This window comes from Gallus gallus, chromosome 12 (assembly GCF_016699485.2).
Source record: "Gallus gallus isolate bGalGal1 chromosome 12, bGalGal1.mat.broiler.GRCg7b, whole genome shotgun sequence".
Lineage (NCBI taxonomy): Eukaryota > Metazoa > Chordata > Aves > Galliformes > Phasianidae > Gallus > Gallus gallus.
In genome coordinates, this window is record NC_052543.1 from 13,657,899 (window position 1) to 13,683,244 (window position 25,346).

The 25,346-nt window shown below is 45.5% G+C and overlaps 2 protein-coding genes across 4 annotated transcripts in view; both read left to right on the top strand.

The window, feature by feature from the left end:
• Window positions 1–17,017, top strand: part of SYP (synaptophysin) — a 79,636-nt gene extending 62,619 nt beyond the window's left edge. For all 3 annotated transcript variants that reach the window (XM_015293015.3, XM_015293016.4, NM_205394.2), the window contains 3 exons: window positions 8,712–8,910; window positions 14,273–14,464; window positions 15,025–17,017. In XM_015293015.3, the coding sequence (XP_015148501.2) occupies window positions 8,712–8,910; window positions 14,273–14,464; window positions 15,025–15,291 (658 nt within the window). In that variant the 3' untranslated portion in view covers window positions 15,292–17,017. The remainder of the gene's footprint in view (window positions 1–8,711; window positions 8,911–14,272; window positions 14,465–15,024) is intronic.
• A 4,426-nt stretch (window positions 17,018–21,443) lies between these two features.
• Window positions 21,444–23,480, top strand: SNTN (sentan, cilia apical structure protein). The gene is made up of 4 exons (NM_001142847.2): window positions 21,444–21,547; window positions 21,906–21,940; window positions 22,512–22,651; window positions 23,213–23,480. The coding sequence occupies exons 1-4, from the start codon at window positions 21,447–21,449 to the stop codon at window positions 23,369–23,371; spliced, it is 435 nt and encodes a 144-aa protein (NP_001136319.1). The 5' UTR covers window positions 21,444–21,446; the 3' UTR covers window positions 23,372–23,480.
• The last annotated feature ends 1,866 nt before the right edge of the window (window positions 23,481–25,346 follow it).

Genomic DNA, 25,346 nt, shown 5'->3' on the forward strand with positions numbered 1-25,346 from the left:
AGTGCTGCTTTCTGAGCAGCACCTTCCAGCAGGGCTTGTGATGTAGAGGGGCATCCAGCTGTATGAGCAGCTGCTCTCCAATTTCCGTGAGTGTGAGGATATTGGTTTCCTTCTTCTAGGAGGTGCACAGCCAGACCTTGGCTAGCTGGTAAGTAAGTACTGGGAGCCTTAAGTAAACATCAATGTAGGGCTCAACAGGACAACTTAGCAAGTTTCTAGTGGATGGATTTGGGAGAAATCATTGGTTCCAGCAAACAAGGAGCTTGGAAGGACTCAGAAGAGCAATGTGGCAAAGTGTACTGAAGGGTTTTGCTACTTAAAGCTTCATGTTATGTACTTAACATGGTTAAAGTAAGCATTGTGCAGAGGTGCTGGGAGGGCTGAGTGTAGAGGCCAGTGGGACAGAGTGGTAGTGCTCACAGAAGAGCTTGATGAAGTGAGATGCCTGTGCATGCTTTTCTACTGCAGCACTGAGCAAAACAAATGCTGCTTTGCCTTTTATTTTAAATCACCAGTTATATTTCCAGCATGCTAGTAAAACTGTCTGTGGAAGTAATCCCTATGTCTGAAGGAAAAGGAAATTGTGTTTTGTGGGAGCTTTTCACTCACTCTCTGAGAAACTCATTTGAATAAAGATATTTCCATTGAGTACCCTTTAAAGTGTACACCTCATCTGCGTGCAGTGGGCAGGCTTGTCTCTCTTCTGAAATATGACAGCCAGACCCAAATTGCCTACTTAGAAGCTACAGATGATTATTAAGGAGAAAGCAGCTGACTCTGTGCTTTGCAGCAATCTTTATTTGGAAAAAGCCTCTGTTAATATTAGTACACTTCTGTGCCAGGATGTACCAGTCTTCAATTTTCTTTACCCATCTGTAGTAAATCTTCCTTCAGAATTGAATGGAAAGCATTTTCACTGAAAGATTAAACATCTTTTTTTTTTTTTCTGGGAGGCGAGGAGCTGCTGATCATTCAGATGAATAGGACTCTTGCCTTCTGGGAGAGGTTTGGAGAGGACTTCCATACCTGTTGGGTAGCACTGGCATTGTGGTCTTGAGTGTATTTCACATTTCAGGGACTGCATTACCAGAGTAGGGTGGGAGACAGGAAGGGATAAAGTCATCTCACTTCCTATTTCATTTTGCATGTGTTCTATACACAAAAGATGCTTCTGCAAAGGCAAATGAGGCCTCCTAGCACTTCTAGCTTGCTTTTGTACTGTCTACCCACAGAAGCTGCACCAGCTTTAGGTGTGCTCAGTGCCAGAATGCAGATGCCCTGATTCCCAGGTGGGTTTGGTTGAGCTCCCAGGGAGCAGATTGAAGTTGGTTCAACTGTGCATGACCCATTCCAACGTGGAATGGAGCAGTCTCCTTCCTTCAGCTCCTGGTGCCTCTGGAAAGCCTTTAGCACAAATGAGCCGAGGGGATTATCGACTGTAGTTCACTGGCTAGGAGGATGAGCAGCACAGCTGCTGTGGTCCCTTCTGATTCTGCAATCGATCCATCCATGAGAACTGCGTTAACTGAGCTCCCTTCCTTGGCAAGCTGTGACCATCTCACCCAGCACTGCGGGTCAGGGGTTAGCATCTGAGCTGACAAGGAAGAGCTTTCAAAATGCATCAATAAAGATAGGGATTTTCAGTAATGCTCAGTTATATAAACTGGTCTTTCAGGATGGGCACCTGGGGCTCAGTCATGGGATTAATTACCTTCTTCCACAACAGTTTCTTCAAAGCCTGATCTCAGCAGTGCTTTGTGTACCTAATTTTGGCCTTTGAGTAGATTTGCCTAAAAAAGGACAAAATGGAATCCCAGTAAAAATGTTATTCCATTGCAACAGGAGCAGCAGAACTTTCTGAGCTGTTTAAGGAACAGCCCTGGCACGTGGATCCCTGGTGGTTGGGCATGCAAGACATTGGTCAGATCTCTGCAGGGATGCAGATCCGTAATCAGGCTGAGCTCTGAACTCTACCAGGTGAACCTTGGCTTTGTTAGAGCTGCTTGCTTTTATATTGTCTGCCAGCCCTGGGAAAAGGTGATCCAGGTGCATTCAACAAATAGATTTCTCTTCAGCTTTCAATGAATTTTTAATAGGGAGAAATTCAGATGGAGAAGGAAAGTGGAAGCAACTTTCTGGAGAAGGTGTCTGCTGCAGAATAGGGAGAATGGTGCTGCTTAAATCTTCATTAAGTTGTAGAAGCTTTTATTTGGGCACACAGAGCAATTGGAGTCTTGATGAATGTGGATGGTATTGATCCAGACTGGCTTATTTGGCTTCACAGATGCTGTATTTTATGCTTAACACTGTTTGGGTGTCAGAAAAATTCTTTAATACTTTAACCGTAATTTGATCTTAAAGTAGAAGTCACTCTTTGATTTCTTAATATATGCAGCTTCTTCCCAATTTGAATTTTTAATATATATTCATGAATAGTCTCTACAGCATTGTATGGTGATGGCATTTTATCTGTGCGTGCCACAAAGGCCTTCTCTGTAAGCCAGGCTTTTTACAACATCCCTCGCAATCTTCTTTTTGCCCATTTTCACGCTGCCAGTGCAGAAGCAACCAAAGTAGAAACCCTTTGGCTCTGCTTTGTTTGCCATCTGATCCCATACCCCACGTGGCAGCCATCAAACGCACATCCTTCCCCTGCTCCCAAATCTTCATGCTCTGTGAAGCAGCCCTGGAGGTTTACCTGGGACCATAGGGTCCCTCAGAAAAGTACTTGGAGTGAAAATGCCTTGGCTGGGAGATCTGTTGGGGATGTGATGTAAAACTCTACAGAGGAATGTATTTGATTGCCTCAAGTGCCTTAGGACAACATGCTTGGGAAGATTATAGTTATAATACAGCATTAATGTGAAAATACGATACAAAGGAATGAATGCTGCTGCTTCTTCTGTAATTGATCTTGTATGTGTTTATCTCGGCTGGCCCTGAAGATGAAACTGCTGCTTTCAGGACTTACAGACCTAGATTAAACTGTATGTGAACCCTACTTCTCACAGGGCAAAGGGCAGCAGCAGGGTGTGTTGGCTCCTGTGTTGCTCCGAAGGAATACCCATGAGGTTGGTGCACCCCCTGCCCACAGATCATTAGATCTCCAACCCTACCAGTCTGTGCCACGAAGCCCAGTGTGAGGAGATGTTTGGGTTGGCACAGTCTGGTGGAGGATGTCTGAGTGCTGCACTCTGTTTGCATGGGAAGGAGAAGCATGTGCTTGAGGAGAGCTGTGAAAGTATCTCGGGAAATAAATCTGGGTCTGGATGTAGGCTTGGAATTGGGGCTGGGATCACCCACTCAGCGTTGTGAGTACTCACAGCAGCATGTGTTCTATAATGAGACACTTCATTTTCTTTTTGGTGTTACGATGGAGTAGTAGGGCTTGAATTCCTGTTACGGGTGTAGTCTGGGGAGGTTCACTGCTGTAGCTGGCATGTGTTCCAACGTCTCCCTGCGGGAGCATGGGACAAAGCCACTGTGTGGGCTGTTTTCCAAGAGCTTCCTTAGAATCACAGAATGGTTGGGTTGGAAGGGAACTTAAAGCCCACCCAGTTTTAAGTCCTGCTGGGGACAGGGCTGTCCTCCAACAGCTCAGGCTGCCCAGGGCCTCATCCAGCCTGGCCTTGAATGCCTCCAGGGATGGGGCACCCACAGCTCTGGGCAGCTGTGCCACTGCCTCACCACCATCCAAGTTAAGAACTTCTTCCTAACAGCTAACCTAAGCCTCATCTCTTCTAGCTTAAAGCCATCCTCCCTTGCCCTACTACTAATAGACTGTGTGAAAAGGCACTTCCTTTCCTGTTTGAAGGCTCCCCTCAAGTTCTGGAAGGATGCAGTGAGGTCTCCCCAGAGCCTTCTCTTCTCCAGGCTGAATGAGCCCAACTCCTTCAACCTTTCTTCCTAGGAACCACTCTAACAGCTCCTCATCCCTCCTGTACTGGGAGCCTCATGAGGGCAGAGAAGAAGGGGACAATCCCCATCCCCTCCCTCTCCCTGCTGGCTGCCCCTCTGTTGTTGATGCAGCCCAGGATACAGTTGGCCTTCCAGACATGCTACCTGCAGGGACAGGGCTCTGTTGTATTACGGTTGTCCCTATACCCAAGCCTTTACACCCCATCCTCCACACAGTTCTGGTCTTTTGCTTCTTGGAGACCCGAACACTTGCAGAACCTCACTGTGCTAATGAGAGAAGAGATGGTAGGTGAAGGATGGAGATGTAAGGAGCAGAGGATGTGAACGCTGTGCTGCACTGGGTAGGCAGCAGCATGCTGTGTTGAGACAGCAACTGTGGCTAACAGCTTGTCCTATTAAAAACAGCACTCCAGCAAAACAGCACTGGCCAAATGTTTGCACGACAGCTATGTGTGAGAGAGGGCTGGGAGCCTGACAACTTAGATTGAAAACAAAGAGGGGTGAATGTTTCCCAGTATCTTAACTGGACATAAACCAGAAAAGAATGTAGGTCAGTGGAGCTTTACTGGTTGGCTTCCCAGTAGCATCATCTGGGTTTTGAGCAATGCCTGCTCTAGACTTGCATCCAGAGCTGTGACAAATGGGGGATCATTAGAATGTTCAGCTCTCAGGACAGAAGCTAGGAATAGATGTGTGCAGGATGAGGTGTGTGAAACCTCATGGCAGTGCTCAGGCAGTGCTGGGATGTCCTCTGTGGCAGGTGAGCATCCTGTACCTCATGTTTCCCACTGCCCAAGCACAAGCCTTTTCTTCTCAGACAGATTTCTACTATTGTCTGAGTGGTAAACATCATCTTGTATCCCAGAGCAAGGCAAAAATCCCCATCATGTTCATGTCTCACCAGAGCAGCTCAGCCCTGTGCATTTCAGCTTTTCCCTACTGTATTTTGAAACCTCATTTGTCCCTTGTTTTGGAGATTATCAGCCAAGATAAACATTTCACAACAGATCCCTGCACAGGCACTACCTGCAGTAACTCATTTCCAGTGGTGTATTTCTCTGATTGCTTTTCAGACAGTAAGTACAATCGACAGTGTGACTCCCAGAAACAAGCCAGGGGGAAATAAAGCCCAGTGCAAGGATAATGGATCTTCGCATTTTTGCAAGTGCATTGCATGTGTGGGTGTTGCAGATTTTGTTCAAATGTGTCATAGACGGGTTGGAGGGTGGATTACAAGATGCTATTTGCAGAAAATAGGACAATCTGCCAAAACTTGATTTTTTTTTTTTTGCTTGTATTTCTTTCACCACATCCTAGTAAAGGAATGGAGAGACACTAACCCCCATTGAGAATTTTCAGAAGCAGAACTTTATCTGGTCTTTATTAATCCGGGCACTGCTCAAACCTCAGGAGGGGAAATCTGTGCCTGTTCATCAATAATACTTGAGCAAGTACTTGCCATTAATTGCATGTTCTGTTGGCTTCAAGGCTAAGCACTGCTAAAGGAGGAGATTTCTTCAGTCAGAGGAGATTGGAGTGCTCAGTGTGTGCTCTCCTGCTTGGGATCTCATCCTGTGCCTGTTGGTAGAGCTGGATGGCCAAAATTAAAAGCAAATTCTCTTGAGAATTGCACCGAGGGAGGTCAGGAAGGAAAGACAGCCTCATGTTGGTACAGAGGGAGCACAACTCGTGCTCCCCCACGCACATGTTCCAGCTGTAGCACTGTTCAGTGTGCTTGGCTTCAAGCATTGTTTTCAGCTTGCAGGTAATTAGCGTCTGAAAACCAACCTCCTCTTTGCTGCAGCGGAACAATGTAAAAATCCTTTTTTTTTTCACCATAAAACATTCTTATTCTCTTTTGGTCTTGTCAAGCCAAACAGTACAGTTGTCTTGTCATCATATTTCCCACAGCAGCAGAAAGTTTGCCAAGTGGTAGAATAGATCTTGCAAGCCCTTAGTTACCATGACTTCATCGGTGCAATCCAACAGCCTTTGGGGGACTTTGCTTCAGATTCATGTGGGATTTGAGGGAATTCAGGGCTGGAAGGCCTGGTGTTGGTGGCTGTTGTTGACAAACAGACCCAGCAAGTGAAGGGTTGGTGTTAGCAATGAGTAGTGAGGATGGCCTCAGTGCTGCTCTGCTTTGTGCAGACTGCAAGGTCACATCCCTGAATTATCATCTTCATATCTGACTTAATAGCAACACAGCACAGGGCAGATAGCACTGTCCAGCAGTTTTGGGGGAATTTGCTGAGGGGGAAAGGCTTTCAGTACTTTTTTCTCTAAATAGCTAAGTACATTACTGAAGTGCTCTTTGTTTGCCTTACTCATCAATCAGTAACAATCGCTTCTGCTAACACAGCCCTACAGTATTGCTCAGATGTTAATGAAGAGCAGAGGGTGTGATTGCGAAGAGTCACTCTCAGGGCTCTTGCTATTGCCCAGGAAATGGGGAGGTGAGAATGAAATGCAGGGGTGGTACCGGAGGCAGAAAAGCAGCAGAAGGAGGATGCTGGCCAAGGGTGGCTCTGAGGAGAAGGTGGGTTGGAAAGAATTGGAGATGAGAGAAAATGAATGAAGATTAAGTCAGAGGATATGAGAGGCAGAAGAGGGAGAATTATATCAAAAGTGGGTGGCAGAGATGTAGATGCAATTAATTTTTTGTGAGTCACCATCAAGCAATCGTGCCCCCATAGAGGTTGACTCAGCAGCTTTGGTGGGAAAACTGGAGCTTCCCCTCTGGGATGCCATTCCTGATCAAAGCAGGCTTGATTACTAAAACTGGAATTTCTATCACTGAAAGGAACTTTTCAAATGCATCTTGAAAACCAGCATCCTCTCTTCCCAGGTCTATGTCACTGTCTATTTTGGGGCCTTTTGCTCAGCTGAGATCTCGGTTGTTTGGGCAGAGGTGTTGGTGGCCACAAGAGGCACCAATTACTGCACATCCTCTCAGAGGCTGGAGAAGTCTAAAAGGGAAAAGCTAGTGAACAAAAATAACTTGACGGAAGAAGGCTTCTGTGATCACAGGGTATCTGGTATCACTGACAGATGCTTGGCCAGAAAAACACTGCTGGGAAGATAAGAGTAAGATGTTAATAGAATGTGATTCAGAAATGAGATGCAATGCAGAAAATAGGGAATAGCAAAGGAGAGTGGTGCCACAGCCTCTGTGCGTGTTGCTGCATTCCCCCAGGCAATGGGGCTGGGGTTTTGTACTGATTCACTCCCCGTGCTGCTGATTTCACAGGTTTTGAGCCAGGTTCTCATCTCCCAGTTTCATTCTGTGTCCATACAGCGCCCACACGGCTGTAGGTGAGGAAAGCACAGAGCTTTCTTTTCTGGCATTCAGAAGCTTTCCATAGTCCTGGTGATGGTTAAAACAAAGTCACTCTCTCTCCAGGCTGCAGAACTGGTACAGCAGCCACTAGGAAATCTTCTTCCCCTTTCTGCCTTTAGGAAAGGGCAGTAAGACCCAACTAACGCCAGCAAGCTCTGAACATAAGCCAAGAAGCTGTCTGTATGTCCAGAGGCGTTAGTCTCTCTCACTTGTTCAGCTCTCAGTGGGCTTTGCTGTGTTCATGTTGAGGAGGGGAATCAGCCGCTGCTCGTCTGCAATCTGAGCAGACACATCTCATGTTTTCATCCCACCTCAACTGCAGCAACAGAAGCTGGGGGAGCGCAGTGCCCGTGGCAGATAGCTGCTGTTGTGCTGATCAAAAGGCTCTGCCTACGCTTTGGATGTGCTTAGTTTGGACTAAGAAAGGCAGAAAGTTGAGCAATGCGCCGGTGTCCATTAATCTATCTTCGTTTCCCTCAAGGGACCCAGCTTTTTATTTAGTCATATATTCACGGCTGCTGTTGGCTCGCTGCTGTGCACGTTAATTGCCCTTGAGCAGAGGAATGTCTCCCAGAAGACCTCACCCTTTCTCAGCACCAGATCATAACTTCTTTAATTGCTGTTGTTAACTTTCTGCTGGCTTCATCTCCTCTGCTGTCCCAGTGCAGAGCAGAACAACGTGGGCCTTCATTGGGCCTCACGTCCCCACTGATGCTAATCTGGGGCAACGCAATGCTACCAGCCAAAGCCCCCCCCTAGGGACCCTATTTCTTTTTCAGAATCAGACCTTAAAATTATTAAAGCAAAAAAGTGTCTGACAGGATCTGCCAGACATAACCACGAAAACTATTAGCTCTGTGGCTGACTGCATTGTGAGAGCACAAGAGCAGGGCTTTGGCTGCTAAAACCAAGGCTTGTGGGCTGTTTCTTTGACACAGGTTGTGTATTTCTGCTGCAGCTTGGCTTTAAGGGCTGTGTTGGCCACAGCCCTGTGGGCCAACAGCTGCAGTAGCCATGCACTAAGCAGTGTTACACAAGGAAGATGTAAGCTTACAAATGTAGATGTCCCATAGCCACGACAGAGGGGATAAGCCCTATTTTGTCCCTTCTTGATGTAAGAATTCAAGAACCAAATGGCTTCATTTCTCACGTTGCCCTTTTTTTCAGTAACTGTCATGGCAAAACCCCACTAAAATGGGGCAGTTGTACCAAACTAGAGGAACATCGACTCTTCTCTCTGATTGACTGAAAGATTGATGAAAAGATGTGCTCGGGATCTCACCAAGAATTAACCCCACGTGTGGAAGCAGCTCCGAGGAGCACAGCCCGCACAATTCAAGCAGGAGATCAATGCACATCGGGAATGAGACAGGGAGACAGCAAACGTATTTATATCTTCATTCAGGTCATGGTTTTCTGTGCTTCACCTGCTGCTCCTTGGGGTGTTTTCCAGGTTGCATCAAGTGAATTTCGATGCTCCCACTTGTGAAGGCAAGCGTCGAGAAACACTCTCCTTGATAGGGGACTTCTCCTCGTCGGCGGAGTTCTTTGTCACCATTGCAGTCTTCGCCTTCCTCTACTCGCTGGCTGCCACCGTGGTTTATATCTTCTTCCAGAACAAGTACCGTGAAAACAACAGGGGACCTCTAATTGTAAGTGTGCATTTGCAGTGTTTTCAGGAGCAATTTTGGTAGTTGAGGCTGTGGTGCGGTCCAGGAGATCCAGAGGCCCAACATCTAAAGCATCTGTGTTCACCTTTCTCAATGCTGTAATGGGGATTTAAACTTACAGCACCAAGGGTTATCGAGACTATGTGAGGGTGGGGCTTGGTGACAGTTTTGTGTGCGTTTGTGGGGTTCTGTGCTTCCCCACCACCACCTGCAGTGACGATGTCCATGTGGACGGTGAATGTAGAGCTGGGTGGTTGCATGCGGTTTGGGTTCAGGGCAGCTCTGTGACAGCAGAGCTCCATCGATAGGAAGGAAGGGAAGAGAAGGAATTAGATATCATCCTAGCAGAAAGATGAAAGCATGCTCAGCCAGGGAGATTGCTTTCTGCTAATTACTGATGAGTGCAGCCAAGTGACTTTGATTTGGAAAATTACATGGCTGGTTTTCCAGAATTACCTGCAGCTCCCAGCACATTTATGCCTCCGCACTGACTTTTGAACATCCTTGCCTTTCAGTTATCATTACATGAACCCAGCAACCCGTGTCCCTTTGTGTCGTTATTTTTCTTTTTAGTGATTCTAAAGGTGCCCAATAAAAAGCAAGTGCTGCGGTGTATACTTTTTCTTATAAATCAAGGCTGTAAAACCCAGGAGAGCTGTTTTGTTCTTGATGTCCATTACCCACCAGAGCATCACACCCAGGCAGGGACAGGTGCATGATGTTAGGCCAGGCCTCTGCATCTGCAGGTTGTAGGGATGCATCACGCTGCCAACAGGGACCACTCTCCTCCATTCTCCTCCAGAGAATAAATAGTGCTTTGCTTTGCTCGATGTGGTTGGTATCAAGCAATACCTCATTTCAAACTGTCTATGAGGAGGATTAGTTGCAGAGATCTGCCATTTTAATTTTCTCATGGAAAATATATATTTTTTTTCTGACTAACCCCGTTATCCTGCATGATGAAAAGAGGAATGACAAAAGCAGTGCTAATATGTCAGTTTATGATGTCGACATTTGTCATTGCCTGGGACTTTGCTGACAGCTGCTGCGGTTATGTTTGTCACAGGATGCACACTGCAATCCGCTACAGCATCAGCATGGCGTTGATTTAATTTGTTCTGTGTAATGGATTGTAATTGAATCTACAAGTTAAATTTAACTGGTGCCTGTTACCAAAGCTGCTGTTTGCAGTTTTCCAGTCTTTAAAGCAAGCCTACATGACCTTATTTGTTCTGAATATAAAGATTCTTCTGTGCGTCCTACAGCAGAGCTGCTCCTGCCAGGGGGTGGTGCTGGGCAGTGGCTTAGGGTTACTTACACTGCAAGAAGTGGGGTTCCACGTGCTCCAGCGTGGGGTGCAAGGCAGCTTCCCAGGGCTGCAGGGCTCTCCTGAGGGATGCAATGAATTGTGCAAGGGATGAAGGCAGTGTCGGGTGTTTGTCTCTTAGTGATGGCTGGGAGATGATGACTTTGCCCTTTGCTGCTGTGCCTGATCATAATTTTGTATTTAAAACCTTGCATTTCCTCTTGGCCTGGGAGCTGCTCAGTCTGGGATGACATCTGCCTTTAAGCTGTGCCTTCTCAGAACTGGCTGCTTTCCTCCTGATGGATTTGAAAAATGAGTGGAGAGAAGCAAAAAAAAAAAAAAAAAACCTCTTTTACTTGAAATTTTAGGAGATTTTTTCAAAACTCTCTTGCACAGGCAGAAAAGCAGTGTCATTGCATCCCAAATTGCAGCAGGCCTATCTGAGCGCAGGCATTACAGTTACAAAGAACATAATGACCATGGTTCCAGGAGACTCCTGGAGAAGACTTCAGTTGCAAATGTTTCGGGTTCACTTTGTTGACATAAACATGAGGAAGGCCAACTTGCTTGTGTTGAGAGCCACGCTGAGACATTGTGGCAGGAAATATTCCCAGCTTGATGAACTAGGAGTTATCCTGGGCAGATAAGCCTGAGAGAGGGCCATGTGCTGCGTTTGGTTAAATTCCTGAATTGGGTTTGGTTAAACTTATGCACTAGATTTGGTCTAACTCATGTGTTGGGTTTGGTTGAACTCAGGTGTTCTGTTTGGCTTTGGGAAGTTGTAGAGCATCTGTGAGCAATCACATGCATTCACTTGTAAGTGTATATTGCTTTACTCCAGTCAATTAACATAAATGCATTAAGTGGCTTAGGTAAAAAGTGATTGATAAAACTCTGGAAAGAGAGATTTCATTTTTCTAGTCATTACTTGATAATCTTGTTATTGCAGATGCTTCTATGTAAGGAGATCTTTCCTTTACATTTGGAGTCCAATGAGTAGTCACATTAAGCAGAAAGTTGTTTGGTTCTTTACATATGTTGTGGCCCACATGAGTCAGGTATACTGCTCGTTCTCTCTTTGAAGATATCTTCAGTAGAACATTTTATTTCCTCCACTTTGCCTTCTAAAAGGGAAAAAAAAAAAAAAAAGACCAAATGATTTTCAGTTACAAAAAATGATAAATAACCCAAATGTTTCTTTGCATTTCAAAGAGCGATTTCAGCCCACTTCTGCCACCTCCTTTGGACGCACTGTGCTCTTGCTGCACACGTTGGTGCCTCCCAAAGGGCTCTGCTGGCAGCGAGATCCCAAGGCCGTAGGTAGAAGTGTGTAACTCATTCAAAGCTTCATCCAAGTAGGCATTTTTTTTGGCAAAGCTGGTAACAGCAAGCTTCAGCTTGAAAAAGACAGCAGGGATTTTTTTGGCTATGTGTACTCCAAGCTCTTAAAAACTCCCTCCTTGGATATCCTGTATGTTTTAGATCTTGTTTTTTGCTTTCTCCTATATGTTCTTATTTTGCCTCCTTCTCAAAGGCACCTGTAGGCAGACCAGAGCATCTCAGCGGAGATCTGAAACCTTGCAATTAGGAGTATGGTGTAACCATACGACAGTACACACTGAAGAGATCTGTAGGCACCATTTCAAGAGGGCAACTACAAAAATTACCTTGTTCCAAAGACAAAAAGGAAAAAAAAAAAAAAAACACAGAAGACAACAAAGCCATGCTATGGGGATATTAAACATTCAAATGCAAAATTTGTTTTAGTATGCAGACACTCTGGCTTTAATTACCAAGGAGAAATTCCCCAGATAGACATTAAGCCACAGAACAGCTTAGCTTGAGATTCACTTTTATTTTCAGCATGTCATTATCTCGTAACTCTGTTCCACCCAGAGTTGTGAAAATGTTCAGCCAGGAATCCAAACCTGCTTGCAAACAAGAGCAGTTCAAGCTCCAGCCAAAGCTTGAAGGCTAGCAAAGATTCAAAATAAATAGGAAGGCACAGGTTTGTGCTCTAGTCAAATATTTTGTTTTTCTTTTTTTAAGGCCAGGCTGGATGGGGCCCTGGGCATCATAATCTAGTGGGTGGCAACCCTGTCCATGGGAGGGGGCTTGGAACCAGGTAGTCCTTAAGGTCTCCTTCAACCTAAGCCATTCTATGATGATTTTATGGTTTTGATCCTTGCATGACACAGAGGAGATATCTGAGCCCCTCTGCTGTAGTTGGGGAGCTTCGTCTGCTTTTATAACTGTCCTCATTTTAGTGAGTTTCATCCTCTATATTGTGTTAGTTTTGGACTGTGTGCCTCAGATTTCTACCCACTGTTCATTTATTCTGTTGTTAAGGCACTGATTCCAGAGCTTGGCTTCGCTTGCAAAAATATAACAATGTGGCACCACTGAGAGATAATTATTATCATTTAACAAAGGTATTCCCCAAACTTCTGGTGCACCCCAGCCGATTGGGTTGGTGGGAACCACTATGAGAGTTGGAGACTGGTTGGTAAGATGTCAAGCCTCATAGGAAGAAAAGAGCATATACTGTCATAGTTCACAGCTTAGCAAGAATCTGGCATTTCTACCAGCTGGAATTTTTCAGAAAATACTTTCAATTGAGCTGTTGCCTCTAGGAGTTCATTTCTCATTCAGTTACTGCTAAGGCATAAAGTGTACAATAATTCCTTCTGCTGGAAATCTCCCTGAGAAGAAAATGCGCTGCCAGGCTCTGTGCCTCTGCCTGCACTGCTCCCGTTGGGTGCTAAGATGGTTGTCAGCTCCCGGCCTGCACAGGGTGCTCTTCAGGAGAGCCCATTTGGGCAGCACGAAGAGAGGTCAGAGGAACTCAAAGCCAGCAGAAAATAAATGGTGGTGCTGTTAAAAAGAAGGATGTGTCCCTTGGGAAGCATCCAAGCACACTTAATGTGATCCCATCTGCGTGAGCGGAGCAGCCCTTTGTTCGTGACGTGCCTGGTGCCTCCTCCATCCATCCTCTCTTGGTGCCATGAAGAGCTTGTTCCCCCAGTGCTGGGGGTGCTGGGAGGAGAGGAGAACCATGTTTATGGGGATCACTTATTTCTTTGGATACAAACCCTAAACACTGCCTTCTTAATGATGGTTTGCCATATACCTTTACTTTAAAGGGGAGAGGGGAAGCAGCCCCCCAGGGAGGGGGTATCGAGACGCGATGCAGTCAGTGGGATGTCAGACTTTGGCACCTCCGCCATCTGCTGTGCGCTGACAGATGGCATGGGAGATGACAGCAGAAAGGCTCTGTTTTAGCAAGACACGGGAAAGCTCGAAAAATCACATCTCCTCCCCCAGCTCCCCCCAAACCCACACAGCAACAGTGGCACTTGGCCACTTCTTCTGGCCAAGACGAGGAGAAGTTGATGCTTCAGAGAGCCTTTTGGGGAAAAGTGAGCTTCGGAGCAGAGCTGTGGGGAATGGCTGTAGAGCGCACAGGCACCGCTGCACCCCTTCTCTCTTTTCTCATGGATGGGAACTGGAAGCACTGCTGGGATGGAGGAGCTGAGCAGTCTCTGTGCTTGGCAAATTGTTCTGTTTGTTTGTTTGCTGGGGATAATTAGAGGCTGCGTGGTGCGTGCAACGGGGACGTTTGTCCTTACCTGCAGCTGGTGAGAAAGCTCCTCAGCTGGTTGCTGGAGATTAGGCAGTTCTAGGTTCTGCTTGAGATGGAAACACTTCCCATTGGAAACCTGTGCCAGGGACCAGCTCCTGCCCAGGCACCTGAGTGTTTCAATTGCTCCGGCTCCTGGGCCAGGCACAGCGGGCAGCCAAGCTCCCAGGGCAGCTCAGCACCCTGTGCACCAGCCATGCACCTGCAGGGATCTGCCCTTAGGCTGGAGGGGTCGATGGCAGCCTGAAAACCCTGGAAATTAGCACGGTAGATGATGGCAGTAATCTCTACTCATTGTGAAATAACAAGCTCTTGTTTTTTTCTCTCTGATGCTTTTTTGAAGTTTTTCTTCTCAGTGGACACATCAGTATAATGCTCTCAACCGATTTGTCTTTTAGGATTTCATTGTGACAGTGGTGTTCTCCTTCTTGTGGCTAGTGGGTTCATCTGCTTGGGCTAAAGGACTGTCTGATGTAAAGATTGCCACCGACCCGGATGAAGTGCTATTGCTGATGTCAGCCTGCAAACAGCAGTCCAACAAATGCTTGCCCGTTCGCAGTCCTGTTATGTCAAGCCTGAACACTTCTGTTGTAAGCACATTTCATGACTTACACCATTACCCCACGAATGTATTTTCATCTGTTCTGCCTGTGCATTGACCTATGACAGCGGGTACAAACCTGTTAGTGGAAGGCATGTATCTGGAAGCAGAAGTTTACTGAGGGGAAAGATAGAGCCTGGCTCAGAGCACCTGAGAGTGCGATGGGTGCAGAGGGTCCTTTGCTTCTAACCTTCCCCAGCTGCAGTGCTTTGGAAAAAGGGGTTGTTTTATATTTATAATATTTTCTTCCAATTTTATCTTCCCAGTGTTTCTTTAAACTAGTTTATATTCTAAATTAAAAACATTTTGGGGTAAAATCCCAAACTTACTAAAACATAAGGGAAACGTAAGGGAAACACTTCACCTTGCAAATTCACCGAGGGAAGTCAATATGGATGTTTTCTCTATGCCTTAGAGATCTTTCTGGCAAGTCTGGGGAGAAAGATTGACTGGGGCACCTTGGTTCTGCAAGGACCATGGGGGGTCCAAGCCATCAGGCTGTGGGTGACACCGCGTTGTGGTTGACGAGCTCCTTTTCTCCCCATCTAGGTTTTTGGATTCTTGAACTTTATCCTCTGGGCAGGCAACATTTGGTTTGTGTTTAAGGAGACGGGCTGGCACTCCTCAGGCCAGCGGCACGCTGCAGACACCATGGAGAAGCAGTCCAGTGGCTACAACCAGGGTGGCTACAACCAGGACAGCTACGGGCCAGCCGGGGGCTACAACCAGCCGGGCTCCTACGGGCAGGTGGGTGACTATGGCCAGCCCCAGAGCTACGGCCAGAGCGGGCCGACCTCCTTCGCTAATCAGATTTAAGGTGCCCGCGTTGCGAGCTCTTACATCCCTCACACATAGAGCATTTAGCAGGTCTCGAGTTTCTGTGGCACCAGGTTTTTAAGGGTTTTACACAAATTAATACTACAACGCAGCGTTCGATGTCGGTTGGCGATCTAACCCTGCCTCCTGAGATGGACGGGAGGTGGCCCGTGGCTGGAGCTGGCATGTGAGCCCCTGATAGGCATATAAAGGGGTGTGTGCATCGCAGGTGGTGACCTGGAGTCCGTGTTGTAGTGCGTACTGTAGAGATAACTTTATGGTAGTTTTGTATGTGTTAAGATGGTAGAAGCATTTTGTAGCCTCAAGTCTGTAGTATTTAATATGCATAATATAACTGAATTTCCTTCTGCATTTTGGTGAGAAACAGAAGTGTTTTACTATTATTTCTACTGATTATTCTGTATATCCATGCATGTAACGGTTTCAAAACTGCCTGTCTGTGACTCTTCAGAGCCTCTGTTTTGATTACATCTTTTGTTTCAGAAGATTTTACTATTATTTCAATTAACCAAGTCATCTGTAACTTAGTGCATGGATAAGCGGTTTCATACTACCAAATGTCTGGACTGTGTAAATGGAACTTCTCAACTTCTGCCACTACATTTTGTTAAATGTATGTTTAAAAGAAGTTTGCATCTTTTATATATTTTGCAGAGTCGAATATATGGCTTACCCAAGTTCTGAATGCTTTGTAACAAAAATGTTTTTCCCTTGAAATGGCATTCAGTAGTATATATGGTACCTGACCAATGTTTATTCCATTTAACCGAGCTAAGTATTCATTCTATAAATCACTATTTCTATGGATGTTTTGTGAATCTTTATATGTGAGCTGTGGAGAATAAGGACCAAGTAACTGTGTTATATGTTTACAAAGGTATTTATTTAACTAAGATAACAGAGGTGCAGATATCAGTATATAAAGCCACCTGAAGATGCCCTGTTTCTCAGTACAGTAAAACATGAAAAATGCATGTACTGTTGTGACCTTACGAAGCGTAAGCATTCCTTTATACCCTCTTATTGTAAGAAAGTCTTTCTATCTGTGCTGTTCAAAGATTGTTAGATTTCCCTCTGTTCTGTTGCCGCTCTGAGCATGAGCTTGGTGCTACTGGAGAATGTAACTGGATTGACCAAATAGCCCAGGTTCAGAGGAACTCATGCTAAAACAGCCAGTGCCTGGCTCATAGCCCACTGGGATTTCTCCCTGGAGGATTCCTCACTGCAGAGTATTGGATGCGTTGACACGAAGTAAAGCCTGAAACACGATATGATAATCAAAACTGATCATCTGCATTTCTAAATAAAAGTGTATCAGTATATAATCATGTATGAGCTGTAATGTTGAAAGCATTTTAGCTTAAAACAGCTTAGTTTCTTCTATGATTGTTGTAACCAATTTATGGCTACTTGGTGGATGAATCTATATTGTGATATCTATTTGACCCTAATAAAGTTATTGCATACAATGCACTTTTTTCAGAGTATGATAATATTAAAATGTCACTGCAAAATAACTAAGATGATGGACAGAATATCATCTCTGTACTTGACCTTATTGGCCATATTCTTACTGTTTTCCAGCACCTTTATGAGGATTGTTTCAATGTGCAGTGGAGCACGAGATGATTCTATCAATACTTGTCTTTAATGGTCACTATCACAAGATTAAAAATATATATATTAAACTGTGCAATTAAATATCTGCCCACCTCTATGCCTCTCTTTCCATCTGTCAATAGGACTAGCCCAATGCTGTGCTAACTATCCCAGTTCTGTGGATTGCTGGAAAAGCCATTTCTCAAGCTGTAGAAAACACAGAATTGAATGGCTAAATGGGAGCAAAATCCAATTTTCTGGGTCAGTGAAAATTTTTATTTTGGCTTTCTGTTCTTTTGTTCTTTCATTTATACATTTGGAAAAAGCTAAATACAGGCAAGCAAAAAGAGAATGAAATCCGTGCTTGTGGGGAGGGGTGGCTGTGTCATGACAACTCTTTGTGTCTCATTCTACTGTCCTCTCCATCACTCAATATCCTTGTGTTGTGGTTGTTGTTTTTTTTTTTTTTAATCTGCTTTGTATTAGTTGATCAGGAATGTTCTCAAGTGTGTCCTCCAGGCCTCTCTCTGAGAAGTTTTTTTTCGTGCAATCCAACTTCATCAGCTTTTCCATATGTGAGGGTCCCATTTCCCAAGTTCTCTATTCAATGCTGAGGGTCAGAAACTTGAGTTTTGCTCAGGTTCGTTCCCCATTTCAAACAAGCTGAAATGCTTGTAACCGTGTGAACACAGGAACTGTTGCTTTCCAGCCCTCAAGGGTTAACCCTGAGAAAGGGCAGATCCTAATACAAGACCAGAGTTGGAAGTAAGACATGACTTATTTGGGGTATTGGGTATAATAATAATTGCCTAATCTAAGCACAGGCTGTCTCATAAAAGGCAGAGCTGGTGGAAAAGTTGAGAAGAGTAGTGACAGAGGCTCATGTTCTCATGGAAGACTTGCCCCTTTCCCTACTGGGTTGGCCACAGGTCGGCTATCTCCTTGCTGCCACGCAGAACAGATGAGCTGCTTGTTGTCCCATACAACCTCCAGGGATGTCTTTGCTGTGAATTAGAAGGGGTGGAAAAGCTTTTCATCTATGGCTTCTCAGATTAATGCACTATGGCAGCAGCAAAAGTGAAAACAAAAATGATAAGTGTACTTGCCTATGTTACATAAGAATGTATTTCTGAGTGCTTCCCCTCTGTTCCTCTGGGTTCAAGACTTATCACATCCTTTGGCAAGCGCTGAGGAATTGGATTTTATTTGAACTGAGAACAGTGGCTGCGTAGCAGAATGTTGAGCAGTAAGACAGAAAAGACTTTATCTGATGTTCCCCCTTTTAAAGACAAACAGCTAAGTAAACTCGAGCATCCTCTGCTGCTGGCAGACCGAGTGCTTTCCTTCATCATTAGTGAGTATCTCTGCCAGTTAGTTAAATAACTAGGTCAGCCTGGGAAGAAAACATGTTCCTTGGTCTTCTGTGCTGTCCCTCCTGCTTTCCCATGTGTTTCTCTTTTTAAACCATTTCTCAGCTACCTACCTAGATGGGAGCAAATTCATGCTTTCCTGATTGACAAAATCTCCTTCATTGCAGCCACTGAGCTGCCCATACCAGAGCCTCCGTGATGGCTGGGACTTAGGAAAGTTCCTGCTACCTGTTGCATGGATTCATATTGCAATTACCTGATGGGGTTGATTATTTCCAATCTGCAGGTGCTCTCAATGCAGTCATGTCACATGCATTTACTCTTCTGTCTACTAGCTTGGAGCCAGACTTGAATCTAAATGTATGTGTGAATGGACAGCTAAACAGCTTACGCTCTTCCTAACTTAGCCATTCTCTTTCAGGATTACTTTCTATTCCCCCCTGCTGCCAACACCAAGAGCTTTTCCTCCTGAAATTTTCTAAGAGCAGCAATAATTTGCATTTCAGTATTAATACATGGTGCTGATTGCCCCATCATCCATCAGTGCCATACATCTCTAGGGTAAAAGTTTGGATTTTTTGAGCATTTGGGTATAAAGTTTTGGTAGTTGAGCAAGTGGAGCATCCCTTTTGTTCCATTCAGAAACCGGGTTCTTTTCTCACATTTTTATCATTGTGACTTTCTTTAATAAAATTTTGTGTTTTTTTGTTTGTTTGTTTGTTTTTAATGAGTATCAGTGCCTTTTTAAAGCCTAATCTTCCTATAATGAAACGTATCTCAGAGTGGAAATTATTTGGTAATAATATTTGCAGTCTGAAAATGAATGCAGTGCCCGAACTGGGCACTGGTATTGTCATGGTATTGTCCCTTATGTGTTAGATCTTCAAAGGGAGCAGGGTGCCTGCACCCAGGGAGCCCTGCAGCCCTCTGCTCCTGGGCAGCCCCGTGGGGCAGCACGAGCAGATTTTGACCAACGTTACATGCCGTATCTGAAGAGTGCCTGGATGTGCAATGACAAAGGATGTTTCCTTGCAGACAGCCTGTTTCTAGTAGCTTTGCCTAAATGGCATTTCACCAGCAGTGGGATTCATTAATACTTTATTCATCCCTGACCCCCGAGCTCAATCTCAGGCTCAGCTGAGAGTTACACACATGGTGAGGAATTGGGCTGAGGTGCTTGTGCCTCCTCCTCAGCTGCTCTGAAGGTCAGGTTTGGCAGTGGCTCAAAGTTTAGTTTTCTTCAGGATGCTTAGCAGCAGGTGAGCTCAATGAAGGCAATCAGGAAGCCTCAGCAGGAGGCTGGCGTTGGCTTCACCCTCCTCCTATTGAGCTCCCTCTCTTGTTTGCATCCCTGTTCCTATGTAAAATCTCCATTTCGAAATGTCTCCGTTGCTGCTGAGAGTTTACTGAAGGAATGACAGCTAAGTGGATGATGGTGTAGGTGCACCTATGGCTTTAGGCCCTCTCCTGTGCCCCTATCCCAGTGCATGCAAGCCCACACCTGCCTCTGGCTGCTGTCATAGGGGCATTGCCAAGAGAGCTGCTGCCCCACTGAGTCGTAATGTGTCATCTTGAATGGCAGAAAGTACAGGGGAGGGAAGGGAAAACTCTGGCAAAGCACCAAGAAGGAAGAGAGGGAAATAATGCCTGTGAAAGCTGAACTGAACTGCACACAACGATCCCGCAGAGGTAGGTATCAGGTTGTGTATTTTATGCAGACAATATTGTTAACATGTGAAACGTGCTAAAAGTTGTCTGATAGGATCACCTGGATATCTCACACATAAATAGAGTGTATCAAGATAGATGCAGAACAGATGGCCCCGCTCCCTGCACACCTTGCTGACCATCAACACTTACAGCCAAAATCTCACTGTCTTCAAAGCTGATCGTCTGCAATGGCAAGGGTTAGCCTTGTGCTACCTGGTATCTGTAGTGCACTAACACTCTCTGTACACTAATTAATATATCCTGGAGAGAGAGCACAGCCCAGGCTTGCCTGAACTTGTTAATGCCCCAGCAAAGCAAATCACCTGTTGTAGAGCTCAGGCTCTCAAAACTGGTTACATTACAAATTAAAAAACCTGAGCTGAAATCTGATTGACAGTGGAAAGAGCCCAAAACCCAGGAGCTGGCTCTGCCTAGAGCTGATAAACATGCAACAGGGTCTGCTCCTCATTCTCATTTCTACCTTGGATGCTGCTAAGCCCAAGCGTTGCTGTTCTATGGATTAACCAGGATTGTAAGGCTTTTCATGCCTTCTTGTAGGGTTCAACAGATGTAAAGGGGAATTATCACTTCAACATGATATCAAGACTTTTTTTTTTTTTTTTTTAAGCTGATGGCAGATTACTAAGGCTGTATTCTTGTTTAATTTTAGTGTGTTAATTGATGGGATAATGAGCATTGATTATATGTGTTTTGGCTGCGTCATTGCAATTACAGGCTCTGTTTTATTCATGAGCCAGTGCTAAAGAATGCGCTAGAGATCTAAGACAGCCTAAACCTCTCAGAAAAAGGCTCCGAATTGTTTGAGTAATGACACTCTTAGATGGAAAATTAAAGGTTCTCTTTTCCCATGCTTTTTAAGATAATTAAAATCCACGAACAGTAAGGTGGTGAGCATCCTTATTCATTAGCCTTCGGTAATTTAGCTTCTACTAAATGAGGAAAACATTTTAATTCTCTAGGCCATCTGTTGCAGTCTCCTTTATGTGTCCTGTTACATAAGGACTCATTCCGGGAAGTTTTGACATCACCCCATATCCTTTCCCTAGAAGGATGTGCTGGATGAGGTGGCTGCAGTCACTGCCTTTTATCAGCCACCATGGGATGAAAGCAGCTGCATGGTGCTTTAGGTCAGCATTCCCTGCCTGGACACCTCTAGGAAAGGATCCACAGCAAGGAAGCAGGCAGCGTGACACACAGTGTGTTTTCTAATAGCAAGATTTGTGCCAATAAAGGAAATAAAACTGACCCCTCAGCACCACCTTGCAGAGGCTGCTATAATCCCAAGCATTTACTGGTCCTGCAATCACCAGGTAGTGCTTCCATTATTGATGGGGCACGGCTGTGGGCAGGCTGCTTGTACAGAGCAGAGCTTGCAACCACCTGTTTGCTGTTGCTGGAGTTGCTTAGAGATCACAAACGCTGATCACAAGCGCAATGTGTGGCTGCAGAGCCAGCGTCCCCAGCACCAAACACTACTCTGTCAACCCTGCGCCCACCACGAGGAGCCCTCCGGCTGCAGCAGGCATGCCCAAGCGGTGAGTGATGGCTTTGCTCTTTGCATCTCTAGTGATTTCTGATTGGAAGTCGTTATCTGGGTGTGTATTTCTGCAATTAGCTTTCTGGGGCTTAACAGAGGTTGCCATGCCTCTCTCTGGCAATTTAATGAGCATCTGAACAGCCCCAGCTCTCTCAGCCCTGTCCTTGCAGGGAAGGGGTTCCATCCGTAAGCATTCCCAGGATGTTGGTCTCCCTGCTGTGAAGGAAAGCTGGTCTCCCTTGGGAAGTCCTGGGATTCTGAGGGATTAAATACAATAAAAATGAGCGATATCATTTATGGAGAAATGATATGCGTACATCAGGTGATAATCGCGCCTCTCTGCTCTCTCCCTTCAGCATACCTATAGCCAAGCAGCTGGCATCAATAAAAGGTAAGGGCCTCCACCCCCAGTGTTCATCCATGTCTCCTCTCCTGCTCACCTTTCCCTTAAAGTCACAGTCAAACCACATCCAGGATCTGACAATAACTGTGAGCAGGGAGCGTATGGTCTTCAAGGTATGGTTTAGGAGTGAGGGGATGAACCCAGCCAAATATTTCAGCCAAAATTCCAAATACATCACAAAGCTAGTGTACAGCTCTGCTGCCTATGCTTACCAGTTGGGCCATGTTTCCCTGCCAGAGGTCCCTGAGAGCCAACACCTGCCCAGGAGGTGGCTGGCAGGTCCCTTTGGGATAACCAGACAGGCCTACCCTAACTCCTGTCCCTACCCAGCATATCCCAGCTGTGATAAAACCTGCACTCAGGTATGGGACAGGAGGCTGGCCCACTCCATATAGAATCTAGGCTAGGTCCTCAGTGGGTATAGACACTGTTTCAGGCTCATTAACTTTAATGAAATGACACTGATTCCCACCCACTCAGGATGCTTCTGACAGATTCCTTTCAATTATATCACAAACGCTGCTTTTTCTGATAGGCTGGTAACTTTTTTCCCCCCTAGCTCTAGAAAAAGGCTCAGACCTTGAAAAAGCTTTTGCTACTGCTGCGCTGGTGTATAACAACTCTGCTGACCCTGAGGGCAAACTCAGCAAAGCCGAAACCAAGAGCCTGCTGCAAACCCAGTTTTCAAGATTCATACAGGTGAGAGAGTTTGAGCACCTTGGGCTCTGTTCCACTGCTGTGTGTGCATCCATCCATGGGTTAATCCCAGGTGAAATGCCACTAGGCTTGGCGAAAGCATTTTTAGTTGATTAGACACAGTCTCAGTATAAAGCAAGAGCATGGGGCTCGGTGAGGAGTGACAACAATAAACCACTGTTGTTGCACCCGCTTGAGCTCTTGCTATTAAAGTACTGTGAGCACAAACCAACAAGGAAACGAGCCCTTGGATGATGGCAAGTCTCTGTGCATTTATGGGATAAGAAACCTATTGCAATTAATGAGGTGGTGGTAGTTTGCCAAAGCATTGAGCTGATGCCAGGAGGGTCGTCCCCATGCTGCAGAGTTACGTATCCCACCAGTGAGCAGCAGGGCATGGAAAGCTCCTCCCATCCATCTCTAAAGACCCAAAAGAGCATAGGCGTCTTGCTTTGTTGTGGGGTTTGTGTTTTTGTGCTTGGCTGGTTGGTTTTTTAACAGGTGATGCAATAAAAAAGGAGCTTTGTGCTTAATGTTGTTTTTCTCATCGATGATTCTCCACAGGGCCAGGAAAACAAGCCGAAGTACCAGGAAATGATTTCTGCCCTGGATGAGGAGCCAGAGAAAAAAATTGATTTTGAAGATTTCATGATCTCGCTGGTCAGCCTCGCTCTGCTGTCTGACCTGCTGCAGGAGATCAAAAACGTGAAATCCACAAAATGATGGGCGTTTTGTAAGGAAGGCAGGGGTGAAACGCACAGAGATAACACTGAGTGCTGCATCCCTTCTGCTGTTGCCTTTGAAATGGAATAAAGGCTTGCCCAAACCCTCTGCCTGGAGCTGATGTGCTGGCTGGGGCTCGTGCTGCTCTGGGAGCTCCAGCCCTGAGTGCCAGTGGGGCGGTACCAATGGGGCTCCCGGTTGGCAGCCAGGGGAAAATCTGCTGCAGCCTTTGGTAAACACTGGATTGAGTTGGTGTGCTTGGCAACCCACTGCTAAGCCTTCTGAATGGACCTTTATTTATTGATGCATTTGTTATTATTTCCTCCTCCAGACTGACCTGTTCAATGGGTGACCGCTATGGAAGTAATTTCAAGTCCAGTGTTTGCAGTGGTGTGCTCATATGACCAAGGGATGAGCTAGGTCCGTGTATCAACTGAGTCCACTGTTTCATGAAAATGTGAGGAGAAGAAAGCAGATTAGCGATGGCCAAGAGAAGGGATGATGGGCAAAGGGCAGCTAACGAAGCACAGGTTTGTTAACACAGCCAGCAAAACAGTGCAACACGTTTCATTTCATTTTCCTCCTAGCTAGAAAAGAAGACAATGAGAACTATTTAGCTTTGGTGTATAATTTTTTTAAACAGGAAAGGATCAAATGATTTGGTGCTAAAAGAGGGGAAATTAGTGTCAGCTGGGTAACAAGCTTTAACTCCTTGACATGAAAAGGGTCTTAGTGATCTCAGAGCTAAGAGGATGACTTGTAATGGATTTTGGTGTAAAGAAAGATGAGTGGCAGCAGAGGGTTGGCAGCCAGATGTTTTGGGAGGACAGGTCTGCATCACTGTGCTGCATGGGATGGAGCTGAGAGGAGTGTGAATGGGTTTTAGAGGGGAGCTCAGCAGGCAAGGTGTTGCTCCATGGGGCTGATCCCAGGGCAAGGATGTCATCTGGAGGTGGAATATTCACAGACTGAAGTGAGGATTTAATCTTGTAGCTTCACCTCCAAGAGTATCATGGCTTCAAGTTGGTAATGTGCCCCCAGCCTCTTCCTCCAGCCCTTTGTTTTCAGCCCAGGCAGAAGGTCTGTGGAACTGTACAAAATAAGCAGGTAGAAGGATGGGTTGAATGTGAGTCCCTAGAAGGCTTTTCCTACTACCAAAGTACAGAAAACATAGCACAGCCCTGAAAAGCCTGTCTGAGTGCCACTGATGACTTTGAAATGATGAATTTCTTAATATCCCTCCGTTACAACAAAAGGCAAAAGGAACAATACTGTGAAGCCAATTAAGAAAGCGTTCTTTGAAGTCACTAAGGCCCTAACACAGTTTCTGTTATTGCTGAAATGTTTCTTAATCTTGCATGACTTGAGTTAATGACTTAAGAGCCTTTTATTAGATCAGTTCACTCTGTCATCTCATCACGTGTGAACCCTTCATATTCTAATGCAGCTGGTGTGATGCACTAGTGTTCAGAGTGCCTGGCTTCTATCAAAAGCCTTTGTGCAAAGCACAGCAGAAATCCAGAGTCAGAAGCATAACTCAATATTGAAATGGTCAGGAGGGAATCAGAGGTGCAGAGAAACAGTGTGCATGCAACAGAGCTGAGGCTGGGTGCCGGAGCTTCACAGGAGGATCATGATTGTTTCTGAACAGCGTGAATGGGGTGTGCAGGGCTTGATCTGCATTCATCTTTGACATCCCTGCCTGATGCTCTAAAGCAGGAGGATGCAGGAAGATATTAGATTGGATATTAGGAGAAAGTCCTTTCTCACAAAGAGTGGTGAGGCACGGGCACAGACTGCCCAGGGAAATGGTGGAGTCATCATCATCCCTGGAGGTGTTCAAGAACCGTGGAGATGTGACACTGAGGGACGTGGTTGGTGAGCATGGTGGGGGTGGGTGATAGTTGGGCTAGATGATCTTAGTGGTCTCTTCCAACCTTAATGATTCTATGATTTCTAAGAGCCCCAGCATCTC